Genomic DNA, 13,537 nt, shown 5'->3' on the forward strand with positions numbered 1-13,537 from the left:
TGGTGCTTATGGTAGCCAAATGATGGGAGGCATGGGCTTATCAAACCAGTCCAGTTACGGTGGCCCAGCTAGCCAGCAGCTGAGTGGTGGTTATGGAGGTGGCTATGGTGGTCAGAGCAGCATGAGTGGATATGACCAAGTTTTACAGGAAAACTCCAGTGATTTTCAATCAAACATTGCATAGGTGCATAGGTAACCAAGAAACAGTGAACAGCAGCTACTACAGTAGTGGAAGCCGTGCAACTATGGGAGTGAACGGAATGGGAGGGATGTCTAGCATGTCCAGTATGAGTGGTGGATGGGGATTGTAATCCTGATCACTGACTCTAGTGAACATTTTTTTTAAAAGAAAAAAAAACTTACATAAAACAGTTTTTGCAATAAAAAAAAGAAAGTAAAATAAGAAGATGTGTGGCTTCAAAGTCTAATTTTGCATCTACACTTGGTTAGCTACAAGTCCTCCATGACTAAGGGCTGAGGGGGTAGACATATTGCGGGCAAGGAGCATATACATTGGGGTTTCTGGGATGCTCAGCTGGGAAAGTAAGAAGATGCTGGATTCTAATGTAAGGAGAGTTGGAATACAAATATCCGCCTGCAATGGTTTTCCTTTAAGTGGGTCTTTTTTTTTTTTTCTAACAAAGATGTTTATGTGGCTAACAAACAAACTGATACTCCCAATGATTAGCATTTAAAAGACACAAATCAAAATCACAATGAGACATCACCTCACTCTGCCAATTATGGCACTGATTTTAAAAATTACAAAACGACGGAAACAACAAATACTGGTTAGACTGTGAAGAGACTGAAACTTTATACACTGCTTGAACTGAAGAATGATTCAACCATTATGAAAATGGTATGGCACTTGCATAAAGGATCCTTCAACAAAAGGGACCTGCTTGTTTCCTCAGTACAGTTTGATATTATTGTTGTTGTTATGTACTGTCAAGTTCCATGCGACTTTAGCAACCCTATGTACAATAGCCCTAAATTCTGTTCTATCCTGTACCAATCTTATTGTCTCTGACACGCTTATCCCAATCAAGGGACCAATCCACCTCATCACGGGTCTTCTTCTCTTGTCCTGTGCCTCCACCCTCCCAAGCACGAAGTCCTCTCCAAGCACTGGTCCCTCTTTGCGACATGTCCGAAGTACGTCAGATGAATAAGTGGGTCATCTTGATGCCAGATCAAGACAGACATTTCCAACCCAAGCATTCATTTTATCTCCCAGTTACTAAAAATCACCTCAGGTCTTCAACAGCATTTGGGAGTTTGGCAACCATCAAGAGGCAAGCCAGAGTATGGAGAGACAATTCAATTAGGTTCTCTTGCAAACCCGGCACATTCAGACTTAGAAAGTGTCCTTTCTCAGCCTTGCCTTCACCAATCCTCTGTCTTAATGCTTTAGGACTTGGGCTTGCTGCTTAATGAGTATATTAGGTGATCAATGAAAGCAGGCTGGAAAAATGTCTAGAGAGAGAGAGCCTTTTCCTTCTCATTACCTACCTGCTGCTTTGTCCACCTCTGCATATTCTGCAAGGCCATCGGGGATAACCAGGTGCGATCAGGGTTAATTAATACTCACTGGATTTTGTGGACTTGAGAACAGAAGTCAAATATATCCATAGCACTTTCCAAAGCACAGGTGACCTCATCAGGTACCTTTTCCCCAGGAAAGCCGAAGACACAGAGGAAGGAGCAACCCTGTGAGGGAGAGAGTCAGCAAATGCAGCTAGTGGACAGAGGGCTTAAAAGAGAATTGGCTAGAAGCTCTAGTGTAGTGATGGCTACATTTTTCACTTTGTGAATCACATCTCCTTGTGATTTCTCTCACACCTGTCTTATGTTTACTACTGCAAACAAGGTGTTTCCTAGAGGCAAAGATGGTGAAACTTGGTCTCACATACTTTGGGACATGTTGTTAGGAGGGGCAAGCCCTTGGAAAAAGACACCATGCTGGGTAAGGTGAAGGGTCAGATAAAGAGAAGAATACCCTCAACAAGATAGAGTGAGACTAGGGCTGTAACAGAGGGCTTGGTCATGCCAGAGACCATGAGGATGATACAGGATAGGACCAGATTGAGATCTGAGGTTCACTTGGTTATTCTGAGTCATGATGACTCAATTACACACTTAACAACAACCATGGCTACTACTTTTTGTGGTCGAGTCAAAACTGATTCCTATCTGATCCTCCAGCAGGTTTTCAGAGGCTGTAAACCACCCACCAGGAGATTGCTCATCTTTCTCCCACAGAAACACAGGTGGATCCCAAGCTCCTAAGGGGCAAAATTCTCTATGGACTCTGCCACCAAAGCTCCTTGTTATTTTAGTAAACTTTATATACATAGATGAACTTTTGATGCATTATTAACTATAGGGCCTGAACCCCAGAGAAAAGGTTGCTTTTGTCCTGGAGATAAGAATGGAGACGATGAGGAGTATACAGGATAGGACAAGTTTCAGATTCATTGTTCACAGGGTTGTTACGAGTCATACTCAACTCAATGTACCTAACAACAACAACAATCACACAAGTTTTCTCTGACCTGATTAAGAGTGAGTTAAAAACACTGGGACCTGGAGCAAAAAAGGCATAGAAATTAAAGAGGAGGTGGAGATGCAGATATGGCCAGTGAAAGTTAGTGAAAACTAGCTTCTAGAGTATGGATGTTACCAGACCTGACCAAAACCCTAACAACCTCAAACTCACTGCCATGTAGTCAGCACCAACTCATAACTGACCCTCCAGCAGGTTTCCATGGCTGTGTCTTGCATGGGAAGGAATAGTTTCTTTCTCTCTTGGAATTGGTAGTTGATTCAAGAACTACTAGAGAGGAACTGTCTTTGGCTTAGCAGTGCAACTCCCTATGAATAATACCACCAGAGTATTCTAAAAATCACTGCTTAATGAGATATTGAAAAGCAGTTGAGAATGGTGAAATGACAATTGGCTTGAGTTCAAATCCCAGCATCATAACGTACCAGCTGAATGATAATGAAAAGAACGTGCCCAGATAAGATGGATTGACACAGTAACTGGGGCAATTGGGAGTAGGTGTGTCAGAGTCAGTGAGACAGGCTCTGGAAGGGCTTCAGAGCTGTTTTGCATAGGGTCACTATGAGTTGCAGATGACTCAATGGCACATAACAACAACAACAGCCTGTTTATCTATGAAACTTGGATGATAACAAGGGTAACTTAAAATAGTTATGGGGTCCAAATGCATTCCTACATATAAAAGTAGTAAGAGTAATATCTGGCACAAACCAAGTGTGATATTTGCCAAAGAAGCAATTATTTTAAGTAAAAATGGCTATTTCTAGGCTAAGTATCTAGTGTCTATTTCCTTCATCTCATCAATATTCTTAGTCACAAATGCTAACTTCAACCTAATTGTATGTTTCTACCTCTTCGCTCATGTTTACCTTGTCAAACATGAAGACTTTATTGATTTGGCCTTGGAAGACCCTCAGGACAGAAGTGATGTGCACACAGGCATCCTGGATGGCCTGACCTATCTCTTCTGCTTTGTTCTGGTCCTTAAACATCAGGTTCACAAACACAATTGTCACTGGACGAAGCTCAGACAAATAGCCTCGAAGCTGTTTGTCATCAATCTGCAAGGTAAAGACTGTTTTCAGGCAGTGTACCTCACAACACCACTCATATCTCATACTACAAATTAACACTAAGAGCAAAGGAGACTTTTGAGATGTTCTGGGGAAGCTGGAGCTATCAGAACGTGTGGGTTACAACATGTTAGAGTCAGCTAAGAGTAAGTGGAAATGCAACATAATAACAGCTTTTCTCTGAATGAGGACTTGAATTTTTGACCACCAGTCACTTCTTTTGTTTTGGCCAACAACCACCCTATTGTTCCAACTGTTAACTTCGTCATGCCAACAGAAGCTATTCAAATATACCAGCTACTTCTCAGAAGAAAGATGAACCATCTCCTCTCTGTTATTGAAAGCCTATGAAAACCTGCTGGAAAATCAGCTATGGGTTAGTTCTGACTTGATAGCAATTAATTGAGTTTATTGAGTTGAATGGCTCTCTTATTTTTATGATTATGCAGAAGTCCCAAAATAGGAGTTGAAGATCAAATATAGCTTAGAAATGTGTATATGTAAATATATGTATGATTTTTTTATATATCTTGATATGTTGTTTTTGTGTACTGTGAAGTCAGATCCAACCCATAGCTGATCCTCCAGTGGGTTTTCAAAGGCGGTTCAAAGGCACAATGAATCAAAACTGACACATTGGCAATGGATATAAACATTTCACTTTTTCACACAGGAGGAGAATGCCCATCCTTCTCCAATGGAACAGCTAATGAATTTGAACCATGCACCTTTGAGAATGCAGTGCAACTTCTTGCCACTAGGCCATCAGAGCTTCCTAATTTTTATAGTTTGGAAAAATAATATTTGTCAATTAATTCAAGCTAATACCTTCATAACATAGTAATTTGCAAAATATTTACATATTCTCTTCCACTATGGGGATTCCTAGTGGTACGGTGGTTAATGTGCTTGACTGCAACTTGAAAAGTTAGTGGCTCAAACCCACCAGTCACTTTTTTAGAGAAATATGTGACAGACTGCTTCTTTAAACTTTACACCTTAGAAACTCTATAAGAATAGTTTTACTGTCCTGTGGGGGATTCACTATGAATCAAAACTGATACGTTGCCAATGGATATAAGCATTTCACTTTTTCCTCAAATGAACTGAAAATCAGCAATATTATCCTTGTTTTACTGATTTGACAACTCAGGAGTAGAAGAGTAACACATCTTTCCAAAGGCACAGAATGAGACTCTAGCAAACTAGAACTCAGATCTCTGAACTACCTAGTCCAACATTCTGTCTGCTACATGCCTTTTCCTCTCAGATATGGTATATTTCACTCAGCTTCCTTCATCTCTCCAAACTTCCCTACATGGCCCTCAGAGTATGGAGTTTGTCTTTCAATATGGCTTCTCCAGCATTATTCAAATGAGGATAATTGACCCATGTGGGTGGTCAGAACTATGCAAATAGGGTGTGCTGGCTTATCCACTAGAGGGTTGGCTATCTACCATTCCACAAGGGGATTGGTCAGTCTCAACAATCTATAAGAGGACTGGCTAGTCTTGCCAATAAATTGAAGAGCTCTACCTGCAGAGATAGAATTCTTCCCCGACCAGAAGAGATGGAATTCTTTCCCCAGCCAGAGAATAGAGACCTCCTCTAACCCGATGAAATGTAGGGCACACTTATTTTGGAGCAGCAACAGTAATGGCTGAACTGGAGAATTGATGTGAGATAGTACTTTGCATGAGGGAAGTCAATAGCGGCAGGGCCGAGAACTTTGTTGGACAATTAGGGGGAAGCTAATATTGGTAGGACTGAGAACTTGGGAACACTGTGAGGCTTGAGGCTGAGGTGTTTTTTGTGCACCTTCTGGGAACTGTGACTTTATTCTGCCATTTATAAAAATTAGAACCTTTTGATTCCCCCAATATGGTTCTCTGTGGTCAGTAAGCTGTCACATCATATTTTAGACCCAACAAAGCAGTACGATTGGTGTTGAGATGACTACAGGCATAGGAGCATGAGGGACATGTTTGATCTCATGGGGATTGGTTTGGTGTTATTAATGCTGTGGATGGGGATAGTTCCTCTTTGTGAAGATGATAAAGGTCTGATGGTGTTCCCTACATGGCACTTGCTTTCTTATAAAGAATCACAAGAAAAGGAGAGTATTCCCAAATGATATCTGCTAATCCTTATCCTTCAGTGTTGTTATGCTAAATGCAGAGCAAACCAAAGAAGAAAATAATTACTTTCTCTCTTCCAAAAAAGCGTGGAAGTGTCAAATTCTCTCCTGAAAATCTGAAATACATCTTTAATATGAAAGAGGGAACTGTGCACAGGAACTACTGCAGGAAATCTTTCAAACTGACTTGGACAGTGATGGTTTTATGTAATGTTATTTTCTCAAAAGATTATTTAATAATTTCAAACTAATCACTATAATGATTTCTTTCAAATAAATGTTTTAAAATTATTAAGACATTTTGTCATATCATGTGCTCTGAATTTGATTTGTAAAACATAAACACAGTATTTCTAAATATCTGTATTGTTTAGGAAAGGGTCAGACTTTTTGTCTTTGTGTTCTTTTCTGCATCATTATTTGTATTTCTTCACAAGTGTCTATTATTTCTACCTGCACTATTCCCAGCACCTCACAGAATGACCATTTTATATTCCATCCTTATAGACTTTGTTCTCAACTGGAGATATCTGAAGAAGTATCAGATATTACATATCTTGGGGATATAATACCCAAGGGAGGCACAGGGGTGGTCTTCTTGAGGATTAAAAACTTTGAAGAATCAAGCAATCACAGGTATTAGAGGGAATATTTTAAAATCAGGCTGAAAATGGAAGGTTGCATTCTCTTCAAGCTATACTCTGAAGACAGCTAGTTGAGCCACTGGCTCAAAGGAAATTAAGGGCCATGCTCTCAGAGAGTTTACCAGTAAGTTTGACAATTTTATGGTTTTGACCTGTGTTCCTCATTTCACCCTAATTCCATCTGGGGATTTTTATCATGATCATTTTGGAAGTAGTCTTCAATGTTAGCCAACATTTAGTTTTCAGGATTGTGGACAAAGGCAGTAATCTATATAGAAACAGATTGCTCTTTCTCCCATGAAGTAGTTGATGGGTCCAGATTGGCAAACTTTCAGTTAGCATCCAAATACTTAACCAATGCACCATCAGGGCTGGATAGTTGAAATCCTAGCTGTATCTCCTAAATTATAATCTTAGCAGAATCCCTGGCAAACTTCTGAATCTCAGTGCTTCTCATTTCTAAAACGAGAATAAAAATATCTTTCAAGGATTTTGAACAATAAATATGTGAAACAGCAGAGTGCCTGGCATTTGGTGAGTCCTACAAATGTTACAAGTCACATGAATTAATGCCTTTGAAAGAACCTGGAGCTAAGAGAATAATGAGAAAAAACTTTGGCGAGGCCTGGTTAAAGGATTGAACATTCTAATTACCTATATTGTTAGGTTTTAAAGTTTAAAGTTCAAAGCAAATTACTAAGAAATGTACATCCACGTGTATCTTTCTGCCATGTGACATATAGAATGAGTGATCATGGGTTTTCATAAGTGTAGGATAGTTCCTATTTGCCCAAATTGTGTGAAGCAACAAATCCCAGTTATGCTTTTTTTTTGTCGAAGGTGATAACAAATTGAAAATTAAAAAAGCAGTTGCCATTGAAACAGATAAGGGAAAGAGCTGTTTAAAAGGGATATATGATTAGGTATTATTGTCATGACAGAAGTCCAGAACAAAGGCTGCATAGTTGAGTGGACTTGGGGGTGAGAGTGTATAACAATGAAGAATTTTTCTTTTATTTTTAAAAAGAAGAGCGAAATGGGTGGGGAGTGGGAGAGGAGTTGGCAGGGAGAAAATGCAACAATGAGTGAATGCAAATACAAAGTCTCTGTAAATTTTCATTAAAATTAATAATAATAATAATTTTTAAAAAAGCAGTTGTCATTGAGATGATTCTAACTCGTGGCAATCCTATACGCTTCAGTGTAGAAATGCACACTACTGGGTTTTCATAGCTATAGCCTTTTGTAAGCAGATTAGAAGGTCTGAGGTGACTCTGTTGTGTTGGTAGATGCCATCGAGTTGCAAATGATTCATAACTACCCTGTGAACAACACATCTGAACTCTGTCCTATCCTGTGCCATTCTCATCATTTCTGACTTCAGGTGGGATCAAGCCACCAACATTTCAGGTAGTAGGACAACACGTAAGCCATTTTGCAAACCAAAGACTTAAGTATCCTAATTTGAACAAAGTATTTTGGAGTCATCTACACAATGATGGCATAAGCTGTAGTGAGTTGTGCTGCTTACCATAAGGCTGCATGACTCCAACGGCTTAAATCCACCAGCCGATCCTCAATATAAAAAAAGGGGCAATCTCCTGTTAAAATTTACAGTCTTGGAACTTCAATAGATGTTTGCTATGAGTTTGAACCAAATTCATGGCCGTGAGAGAATGTCAGTTCTACCCCTTTTTATTTCAATGGAACAAGAAAAATAGCTGCTTCCCCCCGCCCCATTTTCCCAGTTTTCCAAGATCTCTAACACCACAGAAGTCATTAAGTTCAATTATAAAAGTACCTGCTTCCAAATGCTTTCCATTAAATACTTTTGTAGGGACAACTTTAGCTCAGGATCGGGCTCCAGCATGCATGCCAGTCTCAGGAAGTCTAAGAGGGCAAAAGGAGCAGGTTCAGGCAGGGAGGCTTGTCTCTGTAACCCCAGAGAGGAGTCCCCCAATCCCATGAGTGCCCTTTCCCTTGGATAATTCCCTCATGTACATCAAGAAAACAGTGGGGCACCAAGTGGCCAAATAGATTCCAATGAGATTCTTAGAAGTTTCAGGTTTTCCCAAATTCAATCGTGTATAGCTCAAAATACTGTGTACTGCCAACCCAAAGGTACTCTGTTAAAATCGACCAGATGCTCCATGCAAAAAGATGAGCAACCTCCTCTCATGCTATTTATAGCCTCTAAAAACCCCCTGGAAAGTTGGCTACAGTTCTGACTTGACTGCACAGAAGAACAATTATCATCACATTTTAGAATGTAGAAAGAGTTTCATCCCTGGCCCTGAGCTAAAGATTATGGCCCTAGGAGATGGAAATTAGGGAGATAAAGGGATGATAATAGAGGAGGAAGGCAACAGAATAAATGAGATGTTTGAACCCAAGGAGTATAAGGAAAGAGCACTGGATTCCAGGCCCAAGTATGACAACAACTCACTGTGTGACCTTGGACCAAACAAGTCACTTTACTTATTTAATGACTAGTATCTTGTTTGCTTATTTTAAAAAGAGCAAGTGGACTTTGGTTCAAATCCACCAGCTGCTCCACTGGAGAAAGACAGGCTATCTTGTCCCTTGCAATTAGCTGCCTCTGTAAATCTGCTGGAGGGTCAGCTATGATCTGGCTCTGACTCAAAGGCATACAAAAACAATAATCTAGATGGACTGTGGGAGGTGGGGAAAATGAAGAAACCAAAAATTAAAGAGAAAGAAATGGTGAAACATTTTCAGCAGGAAATAGATTAATTTTAATGTGAAAAATGAAATAAGTATAAAGGAAAAATGTAAATGGAACCTGAAAGGTATATATGTTTAGAAGTAAATTTAATTTTGGTGTTTATTTATCATGTCCAACATCTGAGCTCTGGTAGCCTTCTCTGTAGGAAGTTGTGCTGGTCACCAAAACGGGACACTTCTCTGGCAGCTTGAATCCAGCAAATCTAAGGGAGAAAGATGGGGAATCATGCCCAGGATGGAAAGTTACTTGGAACTTGGGCTTTTCCTTGAAGGAATTTACTATTCCACTGGACCTTTACTAAACAATATGCACAGAGAAGTAAAGAAGCAAAAAAAAAAAATTTAAAAAAAATAAACCAAATAACCTTACAGATTATATGGGACTGGGACCAGGGAGACACAAAGGAAGAATCAATCAATATGAGCCACTTTGATCATAATATGCTTAATGGGAGAAGCAGGAATTTGAAAGACTTATGGCATTTTTACCAGAAGAACTGATGAAAGCATACCTAATAGTAGGCAAAGAACAAACATAATATGTAAAAGGATTGGTTAAGACTCTTAACCTGGTTTGAATCCATGCTTATGTAGATGAAGCAGGCTGTTACTGGGTACCATCAGGTCAGACTTAACTCATAATTGACCCTCCAGCAGGTTTTAGGAGCAGTTTAATTGCATGGAAAGAGATTGCTCATCTTTCTCCTTAGACGCAGCTGGTGAATTCAAACCACATACCTTTGGAATGGCAGGGCGGCTCCTTACCACTAGGCCACCAGAGCTCCCATGATAAAGAATAAGTGACATTAAATAGACTGTGGAGAGAGGTAACGAGCTTGGGAAACAGTCAGGAATTTGTAAACATCTGGGTTAGGGTGGTGGCAGGGCAGATAGAGAGGTGCGTGCTCAATATGAAGCCTAAAAATATCTGACATACACGTCTTTATGAGATGGGTTGAGGTAGCTAGAAAAATCAGGTTTAAAATCAGGAAAAGAGTACGTCAGGAATGCATACTGTTTCCTTACCTTTTATTTTATCCGCCCCCCCCCCCATACCTTTTCAATGTATATATGGAGCAGATCATTCAGGAGGCTGGACTTTATGAAAAGGAATGTGGCATCAGAATTTGAGGAAGACTCATCAACAGCCTGTGTTATGCAGATGACACAATCTTGCTTGCCAAAACTGAAGAGGACCTGAAGCGTTTGCTGCAGAAGGTCAAAGACTGTATAGTCTTCAATATGGATTGAAGTTCAGCATCAAAGATTCTCACCACTGGGCCAATTGGCAGTACAATGATGGATGTAGAAGAGATTGAAGTTGCTAACAATTTCAGCTTACTCAGTTCCATAATCAACACTCTTGGCACTAGTGCTCATGAAAAAAAGACATTAAGAAAATATGCTGTCAGGGACTTCTTCAGAGTGCTGAGCAATGATGAGTCTAGAGACTAAAGTGCACTTGTTTCGGCCATGATCTTCCCAATTACTTGTTATGCATCAGAGAGCTTGACAATGACCAAGGATGACGGAAGAAGAATTAACTAATTTGAGTTGTGATGCTAGACAAGAGTATTGAACATATCATAGACTGCCAAGAGAACAAACAGGTTTTTCCTGGACAGAGTGAAACCAAGCTACTCCACGTAGGCAAGGATTTTTGAAGCTCTGTCTCACAGGTAATTCGATGGTGCATAACTAAAACAATGTTTAAAATATTCAATATTGCACATAAATGATGAGAAAGAAGAATAAATTGAAGGTGTTTCTGAAGTTTCTAGTTTTGAAGAAGAAAAAGGTTTTAGCAAAAGATAGGAATTCAGAATGCTGATGTTGGGTTGTGTTTGAACCTGGTCAGGATAACCCACAAATAGGTTTTGAATTTTTGTTTTCTTTGTTAATCTAAAATTCAGAATAACCTAGGATGACTGCCAACAGTACCAGACTTGATTGATTGTCTACCACCTACAGGAGACCTTGAGAGGGAGTGTTTCCTCAGATTTTTGAGGCCCTACATTCTTACTCATTTCACCCTTGTCCTGGCCCTGATGGGAGTGATATGAGGGTTACACACAAATGAATCAATCACTAAGAAGTGAGTAGAAGAGGGTTGAAGGTCAACACAAATCCCTGAGTCACTAACATTTAAGGAATAAGATAGAGGCACAACAACAGGCATTGAATGGGTGACCTGAAGGATAAAAGGAAGAGTAAGGGAAAGAATGCTCTTAAAGATGAGAAAAGAGATGCTTCCCAGAAAGGAAAAATAATCTGAGGCCAATCACCTAAGACAAGGCCTGAAAAGATAATACCTGTTTTGACAAGCTGACAGTCAATGACAGCCTTGACTTAGTCAAGTAAGTAGAACAAGAAGGCAAGTGAGTAGAAGCTATCTCTCAGGATTCAAGGCTTATGAGTAGATAGACATATATACCATGGGATACATACAGTCAACATTTCTTGGGCAAATAAATAAATGAGAAGATGGAAGAGAGACGAATATACAGATTACTAACCTGAGATGTTTGGAGGTGAAAGGTGTTAGGAGGGGTAAATAGGATACAAAGACATTTCATTTCTTTGTTTTAGTAGCATAGGGGAAGATTTACAGATAGATGTTTGTATGATTATGGAAAAGATTCAGGACAGGATGCAACAACCAGAAGAAGATAACATTGATGAATGGGACCTTCTAAAGACTAAGTCCCTGTATTCATAAAAACTTTTTCCAATAGGGTGAAAAGAAAACCTACTGACTGGGAAAAACATTTGGCAATCGCATTTCAAAGAAGGGTATCATAATGAAAGTTTATACAATACTATAAGGTTTTCACAAGAAAAGGACTAATGATCCAATAACAAAATGGGCAAAAGACATGGAAAGACTTTTCACAGAAAAAGACATTCAGATGGCCAACAGACACATGAAGAAATGCTCCAAATCACCAGCAATAAGAGAGGTACAAATTAAAACCACAATGAGATACCATCTTATCCCAGTAGCAGAAGCAAAGTTTAGCAGGGCAGCAAGTAATAAAGAGAGGATTTGGTGAGAAAGGAACTCTTAAACATTGTTGTTGAGATTATAAAATGGCTCAACCATTCTGGAAGGCAGTTTGGTGCTTCCTTAAAAAGCATAAAGATTGATTCCATATGACCCAGCTATTCCACTGCTTGGAATACACCCTGAGAAAACGAGAGCTGAGGCACAGAGACTTGTTTACAAATGGTCATAGCAGCATTATTCACCATCACAAGAACATGGAAACAGCTCAAATGTCCAACATCAATGGAATACATTGAGAAATTATGGTACATTCACACAATGGAATACTGCACAGCACACAGGAGCAATGATTTTTTTTTTAAACTACTACCTAACAACCTGAGTTATGTAGATGACACAACCTTGCTTGCTGAAACTGAGGAGGACCTGAAGTATTTGCTGCAGAAGGTCAAGGACTGTAGCCTTCAATACGGATTGAAGCTCAACATCAAGAAAACGAAGATTTTCATCACTGGACCAATTGGCAGCATCAGTATGGATGGTGAAGAGATTGAGATAGTTAGCAGTTTTAGTTTGCTTGGCTCCACAGTCAACACTCTTGGTACCAGCAGCCAGGAAATCAATAGACGAATTGCATTGGGAAAGTCAGCTGTCAGGGACCTCTCCAGAGTACTGAAGAGCAACAATGTCAGGCTGGAGATTAAGAAGAGCCTCATCTGAGCTATAGTCTTCACAATTATGTACTATGCGTCAGAGAGCTAGACAGTGACTAGGGGTGATAGAAAGAGAATTGATGCCTTTGAGCGGTGGTGCTGGAGAAGAGTGTTGAATATACCATGGACTGCTAGGAGGATAAACAGGTTTGTCTTGGAGAGGGTGAAGCCTGCTTGCTTCTTGGAGTCAAGGATTCTGAAGCTTCGTCTGATATACTTTGGGCATGTTGCAAGGAGGGACCAGTCCTTGAAGAGGGACATCATGCTTGGAAGGATGGAAGGACAGGGAAAGAGAGGAAGACCCTCGACGAGATGGATCAATTCTGTGTTTGGGGTGGTGGGAGTGAGTGTGTGGAGATGGTGGGGTTGGCACAGGATAGAGTAGGGTTTAGGGCTCTTATACATAACAACAACAACCTAACATGGGAGGGATTGAAAAGCATTATGTTAAGTGAACTAACACAGTCTCATAAAGACAAATACTGTATAGGACTATTATTGTAGAGTACGCACAAGGATCCAAGGGGGGTGGGGGGAGGCTTAAACATGTTGTTGTTTGTTGTTTGTTGTTGTTATGTGCCGTCGAGTCGCCTGCAACTCATAGCGACCCTATGTACAAAAGCCCTAAACTCCGCTCTGTCCTGTGCCA

General features: G+C 40.0%; 1 protein-coding gene across 1 annotated transcript in view; it reads right to left on the reverse strand.

Moving 5' to 3' along the window:
* ADCY10 (adenylate cyclase 10 (soluble)) overlaps positions 1 to 13,537 on the reverse strand; it is a 135,111-nt gene that overhangs the window by 106,040 nt on the left and 15,534 nt on the right. Inside the window, 3 exon segments of the mRNA XM_006887398.1 lie at positions 1,595 to 1,713; positions 3,439 to 3,630; positions 8,225 to 8,313. Of these exon segments, the coding sequence (XP_006887460.1) occupies positions 1,595 to 1,713; positions 3,439 to 3,630; positions 8,225 to 8,313 (400 nt within the window).

Source organism: Elephantulus edwardii, unplaced genomic scaffold (genome assembly GCF_000299155.1).
Source record: "Elephantulus edwardii isolate Elephantulus edwardi_28Jun2011 unplaced genomic scaffold, EleEdw1.0 scaffold00057, whole genome shotgun sequence".
In the NCBI taxonomy this organism is placed as follows: Eukaryota; Metazoa; Chordata; class Mammalia; order Macroscelidea; family Macroscelididae; genus Elephantulus; species Elephantulus edwardii.